We start from the raw sequence: 16660 nt of genomic DNA on the forward strand, positions 1-16660 counted from the left end.
AAACTCAACCGTTTATCCTTTCCATTGATGACGACATGGATGTCTTATGGTAGGGTGGAGTACGCAAAATGGGTCAACTGTGAGCACACCCCGATCTCCTAAATGTTTTGGCATTCAGGTCCAAAAAGTTACATTCTGACTACTTCTTCAATGGGCAAATATGTTGCTGCTGCCCCCTGGGGGATGGTGTCTGGTAGTGGTAGTGGTAGTGAGCGGTCTAAACCAGTGGTTCTCAAACCTCTCCTCGGAGATCCCCAACTGTTCCATGTATTTGAACTATTCCACCACTAGCACCCCTAAGGCAACTAATCATCAAGTCCTTGACTAGGTGAACTAGTTCAGGGCTAAAACTAAATTGTGAAACTTCTGGGGGTCCCCGAGGAAAGGTTTGAGAAAAACTAGTCTGAACTACCTAACCTTTACCATAACAATATGGAGCAACTATAGAGGGGGTTGTGATATGAAAAGAAATTCTGTCTTGTTTGTGTCTTCCCCAGACAGCCATGGTTTTGTGATGTCCTTCACCTGTCTGTTCCCATCAGTCACAAAGTATGAGGATGTGTACGTCTGTCTGTCACTGACTAACTGTCTGATGAGAGAGACTGTTTGTATATTTTGGTGGTGGAGAAGCCAGAAGCCATCATTACTTCACCTTCTGTAAAATTCTTTTATCGCTCCTGTGCACCTGCCCTTTGTCACCCCCATCCTTTCCTTTCCCTCTCTCCCATTCCCAGGTGATCCTGAACCCCACCACCAACGGACCCAAGCAGGCTGAGCTCCACAAGATGGTGGTGTCCAAGAACAGTCAGGACGCAGAGCTAAAGATCCAACTAGCTATCCGCATGGACAAACCCCCCAACATGAAGCACAGCGGGTAAGAACTACACTACCCAGTCATACTGAGGGTAAGAACTACACTACCCAGTCATACTGAGGGTAAAAACTACACTACCCAGTCACACTGAGGGTAAGAACTACACTACCCAGTCATACTGAGTGTATGAAATACCCTACCCAGTTGGTATGATGTTAGGTGGCAGTGGAGGTCTGGGAGAGCAGGCAAGCTTAGGTCACACTATAAAGAATTGTATAGGACCCTAGATTTTACTAGGATATATTTGTATGGGATATGTATGTTTTGTGTGGAGATGTAATGAAAAACAGCAAAGTGACTAATACTTAAAGGGTTAGGCTGTAATAGAAACTGTCATAAGAACACAAGGCAAATAAAGGATAGCAGCACCCCCTAGCGGTGGCTGATAGAGGAGCTGGAGAGAAAGAAAGGGGTAGAGAGGAAGATGATGAGCTAAGGAGCAGAGGCACGGGTAACTTCTGTCTGTCAGTATGCGGACAGAACATTTTTTTATATGAGAAGTATGTGTGTGTTCAAGTCATTCTGCCTTGTCAATTTGATTGGAATACATTATTTCAGGTACATTTTGATGATATTGAATGTATTTCATGTTTGGCTTCCTTCACTCCAGCAGAGGGCAGCCCAGCTCCATTTTTAAACCCAATGACATTCATGTCAAATCAGTGGAATAGCAAGACTGGTCTTATCTGGCTAGAAAATGCCTAGGGATACTCAATTTAAGCCTACTTTTCAGTGGAAAAAATCTAATTCCAGTTTGTTCTTCAGTTCATGCAGCATGGACTGCAAAGTAACAAGTTGACCTTTTGACTTTGCATTGCCTACATTGCTTCTGAACAGATAGAAAACCAACAGACTTCTGAAATGATCCATGTACTATACTTTGGTGGATAATGGCACTCCGCTGTCAGTGCAAGGTAGAGGTCTTCACGGATCCACCTGTACCTGAATACCCGAGTGGGTCTGGAAACCAGAATTGTAAATAATGTCACAGGTCTGGGTCGGATCTGATATGATTGTCACAGGTCTCGGGTATGTGTAATTATACCTGACTTGTCTGGAAAGTCCCTACGGATCCAAACACGACTGCTGCAGTAAAGAGAGAGAGATTTCTCCTACTTTTCACGAGTGGCGAATGTAGCTTGTTGTTGTTGTTAAGTTATCAAATCGACAATAGGCTACAGTCATTGAGCGTCCGTGTGTGGCAAAAGTGAGGATATATCTAATCAATGGAAGGTGAAATTAAAATTATGGAATTAAAAGGTAAAAGAGAAGGATAGGCTACAATGACCAAAAGAGAGGAGTTGCCATATCCATAATGTTATCGAGCCAATTAAGAAGGACTATCATAGTAACTTGTAACGACATTAGAAGCTAAATTCGGGTTTCCTCAAAATAATAATTATTGCAAGCTAATAAAGGAATTTGAATAAGTGGCAAGAGAAAAGCTAATTTGCCCTTATTAAATTCGCCAGATCATGTTCCATCAATGGATGTCGATTTAACTCGCTTGACTCCTATGATTAAGCAATAAGGCACAAGGGGGTATGGTATATGGCCAATATACAACGGCTAAGGGATGTTCTCTTCACGACGCAACGCAGAGTGCCTGAATACAGCTGTTAGCCGTGGTATATTGGCCATATACCACAAACCCCCAGGGGGCCTTATTGCTATTATAAGCTGATTACCAACGTAATTAGAACAGTAAAAAGTCATGTTTTTGTCATATCCGTGGTATATGGTCTGATATTCCATGGTTTTCAGCCAATCAGCATTCAGGGCTCGACCCACCCAGTTTATAATTGTAAATAAATCCCCTTTGTACATGTGCATAACTATAGATACATCTGACAAGAGAGTTTGAGTGATGAAAGTTGGACAGAGGAGCTCAAACTCTGAGCAAGAAACAATTGGATGAACATAAAAAAACTAATGTTAGGCCATTTTCTGGTAATTGTGCTGTTATGTGCCAGATGTTAAGACTACAAACCGTGATAAATTGCCCATTTGCGAGATTGACTTGTCTTTTCAATAGACATAGACTACTGTCAAAAATCTGGGTTTATGATTTTAATAAAATTTGCCATAGTTTTCTTGGATAAAGGCAGGTAGCCTATAGCCCCTGATAGATCAACATCTCATTTCAGATAGTCTACAGTAGCCTAGACAAGATGTAGGCTAGATGTAAACAGAACTATTTAGCAGCTTGCTTAGTTCAAATTAACAGACTAATTTATTCAACATGAATAGCGAGGCGATTTCGCAATAAGAAGTGCTTGTGTTTCCCAATAGCCCGCTGGAATAGGCTACTGAGGATGTGGTCATAATTTTAATCACTGAATTAAATATTAATAATATGTATATGAACTGAATATGCTTGTCAACAACAGCCAGTGTTTATTTTTTAGAATTCGTTTTACCTGCCTAATCTGACTACTGTTACCGTCAATCTAATGTGTTCATAATAACACAAGGCTACAACAACTATAAACTGAAGTTATAGGTTATTTATTAAACTGTTTTGCCAGCTCCAGGTAGGCTATACAAGTGGCACAAATTGATTTGCAATGACTCCAGTGATATCGTCATTTCAACATATTTATTGTATCAAATGGTAGCCTGCAATGGCATATCAATTAATAAACTACTTGATGGCCAACAGATGCAAATGTATTACTCTCCACATTTAGCCTAATGTCAGTTTCATAACTTTTATTTCAAATGTCTACTCGAGACCCAAGAACTGAGCACGCATAAAGCACTTCGCTTGATACCGTTTACTTCAAGCAGTTCAACATTAGAATGCAGTTTAAACCACCTCCGAGCGTATTTATGTAATATGCTCTAGTGCGCCCAAAGTCGTTTTCCAGTGCATTGTCCGCATTATTTATTGATGTGCATCAGTTCTAGCGTATTAATATGTTTTATGGAAAAAGGTTTGGAAATAGGTGTCTTCACAATCTAAATTGCCTACCTACAACTGGTAAAAAGTTGCCACAACATGCGTGCTGCTCTGTCTCCTCTTGCTCACGTGACTCAGCCAATAACTATTGTGCTCTCTCAACACACACACACACACACACACACACACACACACACACACACACACACACACACACACACACACACACACACACTCCTCCTCACTCAGCAACAGCCTGCCTGACAGTCAGCAGCAGGTCACAGTGAAATATATATTTTTGAAGAGAAATACCATGGCGGCCGCGGTGCAACTTATACATTTTCACCTGCGACATCGTTTTCAAAGTGGCCCAATTCAGCTCGAAAACCGCAAACATGGCAACATTGCTGCTCCCTGTGTCACTTGATCACAGATCACAGTACGGCCCCTCCCCCACTGTCTAGAGTGGCACCTCTCCCTTTATCAGCTTCGGTTAATAAAGTAGCTTAAAACATATATTTTCTTCTGCTTCCCTCACTCGGATCAGGTCTGTATCCGCCCAGGTCTGTACGGAACTGGTCTAGTTGTCCTCGGGTCCATTTGGAAGGGGACTCGATATAATAAAAACAGTTTTTATGCATATCGGAACCCGGTAGGAAAGCCCCAGGTCCATCTTTTTGGACCTGTGAAGACCTCTCGTGCAATTCCCCTGGGAGGATTGGCTGAGGTCTACAACAGTGGGCCCCGCCTCCCTGATGGGCAGCATTGTGAGATCACCTCATAACTATGGCTCTGCTAATTAAGGAAGAGAACCGGGGTGCTGAGTGAAGTGTGTGTTCGTATTTGCACATGCACACTCTTGCAAGTGTGTGTATGTGTCAGTCTATCTGGATGGTAAGTGGCTCCCCCTAATTGGCTAGTGCCTTCAAAAGTTTATTACCATCTCAGCTGACCCTTGGAGTGTCAATGAGGACACCAGGGCACACGCGCACACACACACACACACACACACACACACACACACACACACACACACACACACACTAGGCACACCTGAGGACTGTCCATTCTAGGAAATAAGAAAGAAAGCGAGCAAAGGGGGAGAGAGAGACTGAGAGGAGGGGGAGAAAGAGAGACAGACTGACAGACACAGGGAGATGGAGAGGTTGGATTTTCAGGTTGAGTGCTTCACCATTAAAAGCAGCCATCTGTTGATGGGAGCCGAAGAGGCAGAGAAGAGAAGATGGAGCTCTGTCTCAGCTCTCCCAAAGACTGCAATCTGCCACCACCTCCAACCTACCAGAAAAAGGGGAGAAGGGGGAAGTGCGAGGGAGTGAGTTAAAGAGAGGGGGAGAGCGAGAAGAGACACAGGGTGGGTTCTGGCTCAGTTCTCCCAAAGACTGAAAGACTGCAATCTGACACCAACATCAGAGAGAGAGAGAGAGAGTTGGCCACACCCCACAGGAAGCAGAATTTGAATTGAAGGAAGTATAATTTATTAATGCGAAGAATACAAATACCATTTCAAGTATTTGTTTGATTATATTTCAGATATCAAACAGTATTTTTCATTGTCAAAATAAATGTATTTGTTTCTGATATTTAAAACATTGAGGGAATTATAGACAACCCACATGTCCTTAGGATATTTAGAGACCACTGTAATTATTTAAAATAGTTTTAGGGACAGATCGAAATTCAGTGGGGGGTGGGGCTGGTCCATCTCAAAGTGTTAACAATATTTTCACATGACCCTCCCCTGGTACTGTAAAATATATCAAACAACCTCCCCCCCTCATAGAATTAACTCAGATAATGTTTACGACCACAAATAACAATAACTGTAGCGACCCTGTGTTTCTAAATGTGTATATCGACTTTGCCACTTCAGCACGCTTTTGTGGCACAGTCGATGCAACGCAAGGCTACAGGCCACAAGGTTGAGGGTTCACCGACCACCACGGACGAGCTCAGTCTCCCTGCCTGTTTCATTACACTACAATCAGAGCCGGCTGCAGACAATGATCAGCTTGGGGGAAATCATATTCCCAACATTTTTGATGCCATATTTAAAATTATATAAAAAATAGTACCAGTCAAAGTTTGGACACACCTACTCATTCCAGGTTTTTTAATTTTTTTAAACTATTTTCTACATTGTAGAATAATAGTGAAGACATTAAAACTATGAAATAACACATATGGAATCATGTATTACCCCAAAAAGTGTTAAACAAATCAAAATATTTTCTATATTTGAGATTCTTCAAAGTAGCCACCCTTTGCCCAGCTTCACAGACTCTTGGCATTCTCTCAACCATGAACTCTCTCAACCATGAACTACTCACTTGGAATGGATTTAAATTAACAGGTGTTCCTTGTTAAAAGTGAATTTGTGGAATTTCTTTCCTTAATGCGTTTGAGCCAATCAGTTGTGTTGTGACAAGGTAGGGATGGTATACAGAAGATAGCCCTATTTGGTAAAAGACCAAGTCCATATTATGGCAAGAACAGCTAAATAACCAAAGAGAAACTACAGTCCATCATTACTTTAAAGTTTTGTCAAGTGCAGTCGCAAAAACCATCAAGCACTATGATGAAACTGACTCTCATAAGGACCGCCACAGGAAAGGAAGACCCAGAGTTACCTCTGCTGCAAAGGATAGTCACAGAGTTCAAGTAACAGACACATCTCAACATCAACTTTTTCACGAACTGATTTTTGCAGTTCGTTCCAGTCATTGGCAGCAGAGAACTGGAAGGAGAGGCGGCCAATTGGCATTGGGGGTGACCAGTGAGATATACCTGCAGGAGCGAGTGCTACGCGTGGGTGCTGCTATGGTGACCAGTGAGCTGAGATAAGGCGGGGCTTTACCTAGCAGAGACTTGTAGATGACCTGGAGCCAGTGGGTTTGGCGACGAGTATGAAGCGAGGGCCAGCCAACGAGAGCATACAGGTCGTAGTGGTGGGTAGTATATGGGGCTTTGGTGACAAAACGGATGGCACTGTGATAGACTGTATCCAATTTGCTGAGTAGAGTGTTGGAGGCTATTTTGTAAATGACATCGCCGAAGTCGAGGATCGGTAGGATGGTCAGTTTTACGAGGGTATGTTTGGCAGCATGAGTGAAGGATGCTTTGCGTCATGACTTCCGCCGAAGTTGGTCCCTCTCCTTGTTTGGGCGGCGTTCGGCGGTCGACGTCACCGGCCTTCTAGCCACCGCCGATCCACTTTTCATTTTCCATTTGTTTTGTCTTAGTCTTACACACCTGGTTTCACTCACCCAATTACCTGTTTATTATTTAACCCTCTGTTCCCCATGTTTGTTTGTTTGAGTGATTGTTTGTTGTATTGTTTTCCGTATTGTGGGCTTGGTAATTCTCTTGTATTTTGATGACTCTGAGTAAATTTACTCATCTCTGCTGTCCTGCGCCTGACTCCTCTGCACCAGCTACATATAGATCCTTACACTTTGTTGCGAAATAGGAAGCCGATTCTAGTTTTAATTTTGGATTGGACATGTTTAATGTGAGTCTGGAAGGAGAGTTTACAGTCTAACCAGACACCTAGGTATTTGTAGTTGTCCACATATTCTAACTCAAAACCGTCCAGAGTAGTGATGCTGGATGGGCGGGCAGGTGCGGGCAGCGATCGGTTGAAGAGCATGCATTTAGTTTAAAAGCAGTTAGAGACCACGGAAGGAGAGTTGTATTGCATTGAAGCTCATCTGGAGGTTAGTTAACACAGTGTCCAAAGAATGGCCAGAGGTATAGATAATGGTGTCGTCTGCATAGAGGTGGATCAAAGAATCACCATCAGCGAGAGCGACATCATTGATGTATACAGAGAAGAGAGTCGGCCCGAGAATTGAACCCTGTGTCACCCCTATAGAGACTGCCAGAGGTCCGGACAACAGGCCCTCCGATTTGACACACAAAATAATCTAAATAATAATCTAAAATCTTAATTAAAAACAATATACAATTTCAGAGTTTCCTTTAGTAAAATTTGGCGCTGGACAACATGACAGTGACGATTTTAATTTACCGGACATTTGAGAAATTTCACGGACATCCATATGCATTCAGATCCAACATGGCGCAGCCAGCGCCATCAATAAACGAGGGATATTGGCCAAATTAGCCACATTTTATGTGTCCTTTAAAACAGCCTATAACAAATGACATAAACACTATTCCTTGTGTTTTGATGTGTAGAATATGCTAAACTTTATAGCCTATTTTTATTTTTTATTTCACTTTTATTTAATCAGGTAGGCCAGTTGAGAACAAGTTCTCATTTACAACTGCGAGCTGGCCAAGATAAAGCAAAGCAGTGCGACAAAAATAACAACAAAGAGTTACACATGGGATAAACAAATGTACAGTCAGGGGTTTGGCTACTTTCTTAAAACAATAATTGTCGTCCACACGGTTCAGCTGTCAGAGATTTGAGCACTAAATGTATTAGGGCGTTGCATGCGTAGGCCGATAGGCTTAGGTGTCCACTGAATGATATTAATATCAAAATAAATAAATAAAACAAATTATATACAGTACTGTGCAAAAGTTTTAGGCAGGTGTGAAAAAATGCTGTAAAGTAAGAATGTTAATAGTTTATATTTATCAATGAGCAAAATGCAAAGTGAGTGAACAGAAGAAAAATCTAATCTACGCCTTCAAAACAGCGTCAATTCTTCTAGGTACACTTGCACAAACGCTTTGAAGGAACTCGCAGGTAGGTTGGCCCAAACATCTTGGAGAACTAACCACAGTTCTTCTGTGGATTTAGGCAGCCTCAGGTGCTTCTCTCTCTTCATGTAATCCCAGACAGACTCGATGATGTTGAGATCAGGGCTCTGTGGGGGCCATACCATCACTTCCAGGACTCCTTGTTCTTCTTTACGCTGAAGATAGTTATTAATGACTTTCGCTGTATGTTTGGGGTCGTTGTCATGCTGCAGAATAAATTTGGGGCCAATCAGATGCCTCCCTGATGGTATTGCATGATGGGTAAGTATCTTCCTGTACTTCTCAGCATTGAGGAGACCATTAATTCTGACCAAATCCCCAACTCCATTTGCAGAAATGCAGCCCCAACTTGCAAGGAACCTCCACCATGCTTCACTGTTGCCTGCATACACTCATTCGTGTACCACTCTCCAGCCCTTCGGCAAACAAACTCCCTTCTGCTACAGCAAAATATTTCAAATTTTGACTCATCACTCCAGAGCACCTGCTGATATTTTTCTACTCCCCAGTTCCTGTGTTTTCGTGCATAGTTGAGTCGCTTGGCCTTGTGTCCACGTCGGAGGCATGGCTTTTTGGCCGCAAGTCTTCGATGAAGGCCACTTCTGACTAGACTTCTCCGGACAGTAGATGGGTGTACCAGTGTCCCACTGTTTTCTGCTAATTCTGAGCTGATGGCACTGCTGGACATCTTCCGATTGCAAAGGGAAGTAAGCATGATGTGTCTTTCATCTGCTGCAGTAAGTTTCCTTGGTCGACCACTGTGTCTACGGTCCTCAACGTTGCCCGTTTGTTTGTGCTTCTTCAAAAGAGCTTAGACAGCACATCTGGAAACCCCTGTCTGCCTTGACATTTCTGCCTGGGAGAGACCTTTCTGATACAGTATAACTACCTTGTGTCTTGTTGCTGTGCTCAGTCTTGCCATGGTGTATGACTTTTGACAGTAAACTGTCTTTAGCAACCTCACCTTGTTAACGGAGTTTGGCTGTTCCTCGCCCAGTTTTATTCCTCCTACACTGTTGTTTCTGTTTCAGTTAATGATTGTGTTTCAACCTACATATTTCATTGATAATCATTAGGACCTGTTTGGTGCAATTGTTTAATCATACACCTGACTATATGCCTACAAAATCCCTGAATTTGTGCAAGTGTACCTAGAAGAATTGATACTGTTTTGAAGGCAAAAGTTGGTCACACCAAATATGGATTTGATTTAAATGTTTCTTCTGTTCACTCACTTTGCATTTAGTTCATTGATAAAAAATCTATTAACATGTCTATTTTTGAAAGCTTTCTTACTTTACAGCATTTTTTCACACCTGCCTAAAACTTTTGCACAGTCAGTACTGTGTGTGTGTGTGTGTGTGTGTGTGTGTGTGTGTGTGTGTGTGTGTGTGTGTGTGTGTGTGTGTATGTGCGTGCGCGCACACACACACACACACACACACAACCGGTCAAAAGTTTTAGAACACCTACTCATTCAAGGGTTTTTCTTTATTTTGATTATTTTCTAATAATAGTGAAGATATCAAAACGATGAAATAACACATATGGAATCATGTCGTAACCAAAAAAAAAACGATTAAACAGAACAAAGTATATTTTATAATTGAGATTCTTAAAAGTAGCCACCCCTGGCCTTGATGTCAGCTTTGCACACTTGGCATTCTCTCAACCATCTTCATTAGGTAGTCACCTGGAATGTTTTTCCAACAGTCTTGAAGGAGTTCCCACATATGCTGAGCACTTATTGGCTGCTTTTCCTTTACTCTGCGGTCCAACTCATCCCAAACCATCACAATTGGGTTGTGGTCAGGTGATTGTGGAGGCCAGGTCATCTGATTCAGCACTCGATCACTCTCTTTATTGGTCAAATGGCCCTTACACAGCCTGGAGGTGTGTTTTGGTTCATTGTCCTGTTGAAAAAAAATGATAGTCCCACTAAGCGCAAATCAGATGGGATGGCGTATTGCTGCAGAATGCTGTGGTAGCCAATGCTGGTTAAGTATGCCTTGAATTCTAAATAAATCACAGACATTGTCACCAGCAAAGCACCCCCACACCAGCACACTCCCACCTCCATGCTTCACAGTGGAAACCACACAGGCGGAGATCATCCGTTCAGCTACTCTGCGTCAGACCAAAGGACAGATTTCCACCGGTCTAATGTCAATTGCTCATATTTCTTGGCTTAAGCAAGTCTCTTCTTCTTATTGGTGTCCTTTAGTAGTGGTTTCTTTGCATCAATTCGACCATGAAGGCTTGATTCACTCAGTCTCCTCTGAACAGTTGTTGAAATGTATCTGTTACTTGAACTCTGAGAAGCATTTATTTGGGCTGCAATCTGAGGTGCACTTAATTGCCGATTTCTGAGGCTGGTAACTCTAATGAACTTGTTCTCTGCAGCAGAGGTAACTCTGGGTCTTCCTTTCCTGTTGAAATTTAGAAATGTTCCATATTGACTGACCTTCATGTCTTAAAGTAATGATGGTTCTCTTTGCTTATTTGAGCTGTTCTTGCCATTATATGGACTTAGCCTGATTTGGTAAAAGACCATCTTCTGTATACCAACCCGACCATGTCACAACACAACTGATTGGCTTAAACGCATTAAGAAGGAAAGAAATTCCACATTCACTTTTAGCAAGGGACACCTGTTAATTGACTACCTCATGAAGCTGGTTGAGAGAACACTTTTTTTGGTTACTACATGATTCCATATGTGTTATTTCATAGTTTTGATGTCTTCATTATTATTCTACAATGTAGAAAATAGTAAAAATAAAGAAAAACCCTTGAATGAGTAGCTTTTGGTACTGCATATATAATGGCTATATAAAGGAAGAGAAGCTTAGGCCTATCCCCAGAGTTATAGAGATATACAGGTGGCATGCTACGACACTGACATGTATTTCTTTATATCAGATGGCTACTGCCTCTGCTATACAGATATAGACGTACAGAAGGATGGTATTTCGTAATTCAAATATTTCGTATAAAGATTAACATTATGTTGTTTGATAATAGGAGTAACTCTGGAAGGCCTGAAACAGACTTCCTCATCTCAAGTTCAACTGTTGGAGTCAGTTGGAGCACCGGGGTGCACTGCCTTCATATCATAGGCCTGCAGTAGCTGAAGCTTAATAATAGCCACACCATACCAAACCTTCACAAACATTTCTAAACTTTATTAGGGTAATATCAAAGTAAGTCAAGCATTGTTTATAGAGAAAATACGAGCATGTAAACCAGTGAAAAAAATGCGCTACCCTCCCCTGTACCCATTAAGAAAACACACAACCCTCCCCAAAGCAAAAGATTTAAGTTTGACAACCATCCCCTATTTTGGACCACCCCTCCCCCAATAAACTTTGATCTGTCCCGTAGAAGAATGCCTTAATTGTTTAAAATGTTTCAACCAGATGCTGCATGGCATTGGTAACCATGCATGATGTCAACATAAATGTTTGTATATTGATGTGTAGAATAAACAAGCCATTTCAATTTAATTAAATTCAATTCTACTTTAATTCAAATTCAATTCAAGTTATGCTTCCTGTGGGGTGTGGCCAATTCAAATTCCAAAATTCAATTGGAATTAAAGATCAATTCACAACTCAATTCAGAATTGACCACAACCCTGATATACAGTACATACATAAACAGAGGAGCGCTTTCATGCTCGCTCTGTCTCCTCTCTCTTTCTCTCTACTCTTCACTTAAAACAAAGTTGTTATTTATAGTCATTCAGCACATTTACTCTCTCTCCCTCTGTGTCTGCCTTCCTCCCCATCTCTGTCTACCTCCCTGCTCACCTTTCCTATCTATTTCTCTATATCCCTCTCTCTTCATCCTCTCTCACACTCTTTCAATTCACCAAGTCGGAAAGTTAAGGACTCTTGCTCTCCTCTTCTCCCACCCCTCCCTTTTCTCAAGCCTTTACATTCAGATACCCCCTCATTTTTTCTGCCTCTCTGTCTCTCTCTCTTCACCCCCTTTATTTCTCTTTGGGGACACATGTGTGAGTGAATGGGCTCCATCCACTCTGGTATTACGGTTGTTGTTCCTGTGTTTTTCTCCCCCCTCTCTCTCAATTTAAATTATATTTAATTTGCTTTATTGGCATGACGTAACAATGTACATATTGCCAAAACATACTGTACTTTGATACATTTACAACATTAACATAATTAAAATAATAATAATCCATATTGCCAATGGAACAATCAGTAACAACAATAATCAAGGGTAAAAATAACCATGCAATGGACAATAACAATGGCATAGAGGACATGTGCAGGTTGGTTGGTCTGTCAGACACTGTCCCTCATTTTATGGCAGGCAGCAATGTAGTGCGCTGCCAACCCACAGCTCTCTGTGTCCTCCCCCAACAGGACGGGTAGCCTTTTTTCATCAGAGAGGTCTTTGAAAACTTGAATAAAAAAGGGTTTCAAATTTGGGGAAATTACACTCTCTAATTGTTTTATATATTTGAAAAATTTGGTCAGGAAGTGCAGCTCTGTCTCAGGTTCTGCTGTGGTTGCACAGCCTTCTACAGGGAGCCAGGTTTTCCTGTATCTACCTTTCTCAATGGCAAGGCTGTGCTTACAAAATCTCTCTCTCTCAGGGCATCACTACAGACACCCTGGTTCGATTCCTGGCTGTATCACAACCGGCCGTGATTGGGAGTCCCATAGGGCAACGCACAATTGGCCCAGCATTGTTCGGGTTGGGCCGGTGTAGGCCGTCATTGTAAATAAGAATTTGTTCTTAACTGACCTAGTTAAATAAAGGTTACATTTAAATAAAAAGATATCTACTGGTGTTAAGAGCCTTTTGAAAGGGGCCATGGGGCTACCAATAATGACTGGAACACAATGGAGTCAGGACAGACACCACCAGGGTGTATGTACGCGTGTGTATGGACCTGTTTTTGACTAAGGGGTTTGTGTGGACATTGAGAAAGCTTGAGAATGTAAAACGTGCATAGTACTTCGCAACATCTAGGTGCAGTTCTAACAAATGTCCACACAGGTGCATTGTTACTCCAAAACTTGAAGTAGCTGCAGGGTTGATGTTGCAGCCTATTTCTTTAGTTTTTGTCCAGTTTTAGTTTTTATCAATACCTATTTACTTACTTATCTAAATGTTCAAATAATTAATATACTGTGTTTAACATTTTAAACAATTGAGAAGATTGGTAGAAATTAGGACAAATCTGAAAAAGATGCTTAAAATGCTTGATTGAATCAAATTTGACCTCACTTTAATTTATTTGTTTATTTTTTATCTAGAGATCTCTGACAATTCTTGATAGGCTTATATGGTAGTCTTTTCTATCTAGTTGCCTTGTTATCCCTTTTGATTATAACCTTCTTTTAATGTGAACTTAAACCCCTTTTGACAATGTCATTTCTGAAGATATTTTGTTTATCACTTAATATGTTTTATTTGGTTCACCCTAGCAATCTCGATCAATGGCTCTCTTTGCCCTGGTAAGCACTGGTTTTCTCATACAAGTGACAGTTTAATCTACTGTGACTGCTCTCTCTCTTTGTAGAGTTAATTTGATTAATTAAAAAATTGCCTAAGCCTACCACGCTGCACCTTGGTCCAATCTTTACGACGAGTGTAACAGAAGATCCCACCACCAAGTGACCAAGCAGTGTGCCCAGGAGTGGAGGACATCCTGGACCTGGGAGGAGGTAATGGCAGGGGACAAGACCCTGCCATGGAAGCAGGCGGAGGCAGTGAGAGAGGAACGGCGACGAGACCAGTAATCAAGGAGACGACGGAAACCCAAGAGGCAGCCTCAAAAAATATTTTTGGGGGAGGCACACGGCGATGTCATTTACAAAATAGCTTCCAATACCCTACTCAACAAGCTGGATGCAGTCTATCACAGTGCCATCCGTTTTGTCACCAAAGCCCCATATACTACCCACCACTGCGACCTGTACGCTCTCGTTGGCTGGCCTTCGCTTCATACTCGTCGCCAAACACATTGGCTCCAGGTCATCTACAAGACCCTGCTAGGTAAAGTCCCCCCTTATCTCCGCTCACTGGTCAACATAGCAGCACCCACCTGTAGCACGCGCTCCAGCAGGTATATCTCTCTGGTCACCCCTAAAGCCAACTCCTCCTTTGGTCGTCTCTCCTTCCAGTTCTCTGCTGCCAATGACTGGAACGAACTACAAAAATCTCTGAAACTGGAAACACTTATCTCCCTCACTAGCTTTAAGCACCAGCTATCAGAGCAGCTCCCAGATCACTGCACCTGTACATAGCCCATCTATAATTTAGGCCAAACTACTACCTCTTCCCCTACTGTATCTATTTATTTTATTTATTTTGCTCCTTTGCACCATATTATTTATATTTTATCTCTGAACTTTCTTCAAACTACAAATCTACCATTCCAGTGTTTTTCTTGCTATACTTTATTTACTTTGCCACCATGGCATTTTTTTGCCTTTACCTCCCTTATCTCACATCATTTGCTCACATTGTATATAGACTTATTTTTCTACTGTATTATTGACTGTATGTTTGTTTTACTCCATGTGTAACTCTGTGTTTTTGTATGTTGTCGAACTGCTTTGCTTTATCTTGGCCAGGTCGCAATTGTAAATGAGAACTTGTTCTCAACTTGCCTACCTGGTTAAATAAAGGTGAAATAAAAAAAAATAATAATAAAAAAAAACACGGGGTGGCGAGCGGAGCAAAGGTGGGAACAAGAACCAACTCCCTGTAATTACGATGAGGAGTTGGTCATGGTTCAGATACCATGCTTTGCGGAGATACGCAATGTGTCTCCAGTGCGCATCCACAGCCCGGTGCGTTCTGTGCCAGCTCCTCGCACTTGCCGTGCGAAAGTGAGCATCCAGCCAGGACGGGTTATGCCGGCTCAGCGCTCCTGGTCTCCAGTACGCCTCCTCGGTCCAGGATATCCTGCTCCGGCTCTACGCACTGTGTCGCCAGTGCGCCTTCACAGCCCAGTGCGTCCTGTGCCAGCGCCCCGCACTTGCCGGGCTAAAGTGAGCATCCAGCCAGGACGGGTTGTGCCAGCTCTACGCTCCAGACCTCCAGTACGCCTCCTCGGTCCAGGATATCCTGTGCCAGCTCCGCGCACCCGGTCTCCAGTGCGTCTCCCCAGCCCGGTACGACCTGTGCCTGCTCCACGCACCCGGCCTCCAGTGCATCTCTCCAGCCTGGTGCGCCCTGTGCCTGCTCCACGCACCCAGCCTCCAGTGCATCTCCCCAGCCTGGTGCGCCCTGTGCCAGCTCCACGCACGAAGCCTCCAGTGATGATCCATGGCCCGAAGCCTGCAGGGATGATCCATGGCCCGAAGCCTGCAGGGATGATCCATGGCCCGAAGCCTGCAGGGATGATCCATGGCCCGAAGCCTGCAGGGATGATCCATGGCCCGGAGCCTGCAGGGATGATCCATGGCCCGGAGCCTGCAGGGATGATCCATGGCCCGGAGCCTGCAGGGATGATCCATGGCCCGGAGCCTGCAGGGATGATCCATGGCCCGGAGCCTGCAGGGATGATCCATGGCCCGGAGCCTGCAGGGATGATCCATGGCCCGGAGCCTGCAGGGATGATCCATGGCCCGGAGCCTCCAGTGATGATCCATGGCCCGGAGCCTCCAGTGATGATCCTTGGCCCGGAGCCTCCAGTGAAGAGCCAAGGCCCGGAGCCTCTGGCGACGGTCTGCAGTCCAGAGCCTCCGGCGACGGTCTGCAGTCCAGAGCCTCCGGCGACGGTCTGCAGTCCAGAGCCTCCGGCGACGGTCTGCAGTCCAGAGCCTCCGGCGACGGTCTGCAGTCCAGAGCCTCCGGCGACAATCCGCAGTCCAGAGCCTCCGGCGACAATCCGCGGTCCAGTTCCATGGAAGTGGGGGGAGCCTCAAGCGGAGAGGGGTCTACGTCCCGCACCGGAGCCTCCACCGAGAGGAGATGCCCACCCAGACCCTCCCCTATAGGTTCAGGTTTGCGGCCGGAGTCCGCACCTTTGGGGGGGGTACTGTCACGCCCTGACCTTAGAGAGCCTGTTTTATTCTCTATTTTGTTAGGTCAGGGTGTGACTTGGGTGGGCATATCTGTTTCTATTTCTTTGTTGGCCTAGTATG

At 43.5% G+C, this 16660-nt stretch overlaps 1 protein-coding gene across 3 annotated transcripts in view; it reads left to right on the forward strand.

Moving 5' to 3' along the window:
• LOC106561024 (calcium-dependent secretion activator 2) overlaps window positions 1–16660 on the forward strand; it is a 224236-nt gene that overhangs the window by 111629 nt on the left and 95947 nt on the right. For all 3 annotated transcript variants that reach the window (XM_045688110.2, XM_014124578.3, XM_045688109.2), the window contains one exon: window positions 735–874. In XM_045688110.2, coding sequence (XP_045544066.1) covers window positions 735–874 — 140 coding nt within the window. The remainder of the gene's footprint in view (window positions 1–734; window positions 875–16660) is intronic.

This window comes from Salmo salar, chromosome 10 (genome assembly GCF_965601325.2).
Source record: "Salmo salar chromosome 10, fSalSal1, whole genome shotgun sequence".
NCBI lineage: Eukaryota > Metazoa > Chordata > Actinopteri > Salmoniformes > Salmonidae > Salmo > Salmo salar.